At 34.3% G+C, this 4655-nt stretch overlaps 1 protein-coding gene across 1 annotated transcript in view; it reads left to right on the top strand.

The window, feature by feature from the left end:
- The first annotated feature begins 2477 nt into the window (after positions 1 to 2477).
- Positions 2478 to 4655, top strand: part of LOC116010683 (DNA-directed RNA polymerase II subunit RPB2-like) — a 6697-nt gene continuing 4519 nt past the window's right edge. Inside the window, exons 1-8 of the mRNA XM_031250182.1 lie at positions 2478 to 2769; positions 2973 to 3194; positions 3280 to 3570; positions 3666 to 3863; positions 3983 to 4047; positions 4132 to 4218; positions 4298 to 4418; positions 4521 to 4565. Of these exons, the coding sequence (XP_031106042.1) occupies positions 2488 to 2769; positions 2973 to 3194; positions 3280 to 3570; positions 3666 to 3863; positions 3983 to 4047; positions 4132 to 4218; positions 4298 to 4418; positions 4521 to 4565 (1311 nt within the window). The 5' untranslated portion in view covers positions 2478 to 2487. The remainder of the gene's footprint in view (positions 2770 to 2972; positions 3195 to 3279; positions 3571 to 3665; positions 3864 to 3982; positions 4048 to 4131; positions 4219 to 4297; positions 4419 to 4520; positions 4566 to 4655) is intronic.

The raw sequence follows: 4655 nt of genomic DNA, 5'->3' as shown, positions 1-4655 counted from the left end.
AGTCTTTAATTTCTTTTCCTAGCTATAGGGACAAGACAATGAATTGGCGCATATACTTGATAGACCCATGGTGGTTGAATATTGGTTTTGACTGCCAGGATTGCTTAGTTCCCTTTACTGTAGAAATGATCCATCATTCTTATTTGTGGGTTCAACCCAAAAGGTATATATTGATAAAAATTAAATTTCTTATTATATTTTAATACGAAAATCATACTTCATCCACTCAACTATACCGTCTATAGCTGCAAAGCAAGAATTTGACGAGTAATTCCTAGCTTGAGGCACTTTATTAACTATCGATTTCCTTTCAATAGTCATTCAATATAATACACAATGACTCCATCAATTTCTTTCACGCCAAATGAGTGAATAACAGAAAACTAATCAAAACGTACAAAAATTAAAGTATTAATTCATCAATATCTTAATATATTATAAATTGATGCAACAAAAAGACAAAAGGAATGCCTACTTACAATAAATTGTGAATTATTCATATCGTCCATGTGATAATGAGCTTTAATAATAACCAAAGCAAGTGGTATTTAATTTACAGGGAAAATGATCAAATAAGTAATCAAATTAGTAGCAACAATATAATGCAATTAGGCCCCTAAACCAAAAAAAAAAAAATCAATTAGACATTCGTACCTGCAAATAAATTACTGTAACTTCAAAAATGGTTTATTTTTTTTTCAGGCGTGGTGAAAAGGAGAGAGAGTAAGTTGGAGTTAATTCCGGCAATGGTCCTTCGACTATGTTAATTTTCCAAAATTAGTCCCCGACTTTTAATTTGGACAATTTTGGTCCATTGACTTTCAAATTCTTTCCAATGTTGGTCCTTTCGTCAAATTTTGGTTAAGTTGAGGTCAAACGAAGGGGTAAAATTATCCGTTAACCTATTTAGTGTATTATTACTCGTATTTCTCCTGTCCTATACGCTGTATATATGAATATAATCTCAGCCGAAGTCTCAATTGAAGCCATATAATCTCATATGAACCTGATTATATTCATATATATAGCGTATAGGATAGGAGAAATACGACAATAATACACTATACAGGTGAACGGACAATTTTACCCCTTCATTTGACATCAACTTAACCAAAATTTGACGAAAGGACTAACATTGGAAAGAATTTTAAAGTCAAGGGACTTAAATTGTCCAAATTAAAAGTTGGGGACTAATTTTGGAAAATCAACATAGTCGGAGGACCATTGCTGGAATTAACTCGAGAGAAAAGTTAATATGTTGCTTGGAATATTTATTTTTGGGTCACACTTGTGTGAGACCGTCTCACGGATCATTATTCGTGAGACGGGTCGGGTCGGGTCAAAGCATCATGCAAATGTCATACTTATATGTGCAAATGTCATACTTATATGCTCAAATATAACACTAATCAAGAATACAATTTTTGTTACTTATAAGAGAAAAAGTAATACATTTTTCATAATAAGTAATATTGACAAGTATCCCTTACTTATAAGGGCAAATATAATACTTTTGAGAAAAAATGTAATACTTTTAAATCGAAATGTAAAAGTATTGTATTTTCCCTTAAAAGTACTACATTTACCCTTATAAGTAATAAAAATTTTATTCCTAATTAGTATTACATTTGAGCATATAAGTATGACATTTGTGCATATAAGTGTTACATCTTAATCTGACCCGACCCGACACGTCTCATGGTGAGACGGTCTCACACAAGTTTTTGCCTTTATTTTTTTGTGGGCTTCACCACATATTTAAAAAGAAAAAACAAAAAACACAGATAGTTGGTGCACGTCTCACGCACCAACAAACCTTAGCAGGCGCGTTAAGGTGGTCATCAATTGACGAACACCCTAACTTTTTTATTTTTTACTTTTATTCATTTCTATCTCATTTCCATCATTCCTACGTGGATTGGGAAAAAAAAAACAATTCAAAAGAAAAAATCTCACACTATTGGGGTTGTTCTTTAAGTAACATGTACCTGATTTGGCATTGAGCTAAAATTTGTATACTAACAGTAAAATTAATATCATAAAAAATTGTATTAAAAATAATTTCAGAAAGTCTCCTTAACCGAATTAGCCACATAAAATAGGACGGATGAAGTATTATTTAATGATAATATATTATTGTTAATTATGTTTTAATGTTAGGCATTGTGCATAAAAAAGGTTGAGTTTTACCATATGTATTCCATTTTTCTACTTTCTCACGTGATAATGAATAATTAGTTATTTTCATTATGTACTCCTAAAAAATGTTAAGAAATAAAGTTGAGAGTAAAATTTGAGAGTAAAAGTTGTATTACCTTTTCAGTAGTAAAGCTAAGGTGAACAGTCATGCAAGTGACTCAACGTAAATCAAATACTGTACGTAATCAACAATAACTAATCTTACGAATTCATAGCAAGTACACAAATTAAACCCAGATTATTGACAGCGATCGAGAAGCAGTGGGGTTTTGGTTTCTGGAGTGGAAAATGTATGAGGAGAATGAATACGCGGATGAAGCTTTAGAAAAGAATATTGAAAGAGACGAAGAAGAATACGAGGAGGACGATGGGGGTGGCGATATCGGGCAAGAGGATGCATGGGCGGTGATCAGTGCATATTTTGAGGAGAAAGGTCTGGTGAGGCAGCAACTCGACTCCTTCGACGAGTTCATACAGAACACTATGCAAGAAATCGTCGACGAGGCTTCTTACATTGAGATCCGCCCCGAGGCTCAGCATAATCCCGGTCGTCAATCCGACTTTGTTGAGGTTTAATTCTTAATCTTTCCCGTTAAAGTAATTTTGATTTTGATTCCTAGGTTTTTTGAGCATTATTACTGCATTTCAAGCTTAATGAATAATCGAAATTCTCTGTTGCAGAAATCATATATAATACTCCGTAACTGCAATGTCTTTGTTCATTTCGGCTAGCTGATTATGTGTTTCTATTGATTACTCGATCTTCTGTGCAGACAATTTATAGGATCAAGTTTACTCAGATATACCTGAGTAGGCCTATGATGACAGAGTCTGATGGAGAGACTAATACCTTATTCCCAAAGGCTGCGAGGTTGAGGAACCTCACATACTCATCACCATTGTACGTGGATGTCGAAAAGGAAGCGATAAAGAGGGGCCATGACTATGAAGAAGTCACAGAGAGTCAGGAATTTACCAAAGTTTTCATTGGGAAGGTACAAATTAAATTAAAGGTCTGGTATAGGTTTGACAGTGAATTGAATTGGGATTTTTTGCTTATTGTTTAATTTGTGTTTGCAGATTCCTATAATGCTTAGGTCCAGTTATTGCAGCTTGTATAACCTATCAGAGAAAGACTTAACAGAGTTGGGAGAGTGTCCTTATGATCAAGGTGGATACTTCATAGTTAATGGTAGTGAAAAGGTTCTGATTGCTCAGGAAAAGATGAGCACCAACCATGTCTATGTGTTTAAGAAACGACAGCCAAACAAATATTCCTATGTAGCTGAAGTCCGGTCTATTGCCGAGGGCCAAAACAAGTCGCCTAGCAGCATGTTTGTCAGGATGCTTTCCAAAACAACTTCCAAAGGGGTATCTAGGTGTTATTTTCTTTAATTTTTTTTTTTCACTGAACAGTATGTTTTGTGAATGTAAAAGCTTATGAACATTTATGTTCTTCATTCCAGGGATCCTCAGGACAATATATATATGCTACTCTTCCTTACATAAGGACTGAAGTGCCTATTATAATTGTATTTCGAGCATTAGGTTTCGTAGCAGATAAAGATATATTAGAGCATATCTGCTATCACTTTGAAGATCCTAAAATGATGGAACTGCTTCGCCCATCTTTGGAAGAGGCATTCTTGATTCAAAATCAGCAGGTCGGTATTATACTATTATAGCATTATCCATTTTTTTTTCTGTAACAATTTCTGTCTTTTAGTCACGTGATGATTAGAAAAGCTATTTCGTGTACTACATAATGTGTCAACTTTTCTAGGTTGCTCTCGACTATATTGGGAAAAGAGGATCGACAGTTGGGGTCACCAAAGAGAAAAGGATCAAGTAAGGAACTCAGTTAATAACTTCCATGTTACCACTTACAAAACTTTTATTTTGCCAAGGAAAACCAACCTCCATATTCCACAGGTATGCTAGAGAGATTCTGCAAAGGGAAATGCTTCCACATGTTGGTACTAGAGAGTATTGTGAGACTAAAAAGGCCTACTATTTTGGGTGAGCCATAATTTCCATATCCATGACAGTGTTAAATACTTATTCCATTGGAAGATTCACATTTTTATTATTTCCTCAGATACATCATCAATCGGCTTTTACTCTGTGTACTTGGCCGAAGGCCAGAAGATGACAGGGATCACATGGCAAATAAGAGGCTGGACCTTGCTGGTCCTTTGTTGGCAGGCTTATTTCGAATGGTCTGCAATATCTTCATTTTATTTATTTATTATTTACTTAATTCTATTGCCAATGTGAAGGGAATCCATGGTTGTACCTAATAAATTTGAACACTGACACAGTTATTCAGAAAGCTAACCAGAGATGTGAGATCGTATGTTCAAAAGGTTTGCATCTGGCATGTTCTGATACTTCTTTCTTTCTTTCTTTCTTTCTTCTTCTTTTTTTTTTTTTTTTTTTTTTTTTTTGGGGTTATC

The sequence above is a fragment of the Ipomoea triloba genome, chromosome 2 (assembly GCF_003576645.1).
Source record: "Ipomoea triloba cultivar NCNSP0323 chromosome 2, ASM357664v1".
Lineage (NCBI taxonomy): Eukaryota > Viridiplantae > Streptophyta > Magnoliopsida > Solanales > Convolvulaceae > Ipomoea > Ipomoea triloba.
This window is presented reverse-complemented; position numbering and strand designations above follow the sequence as displayed.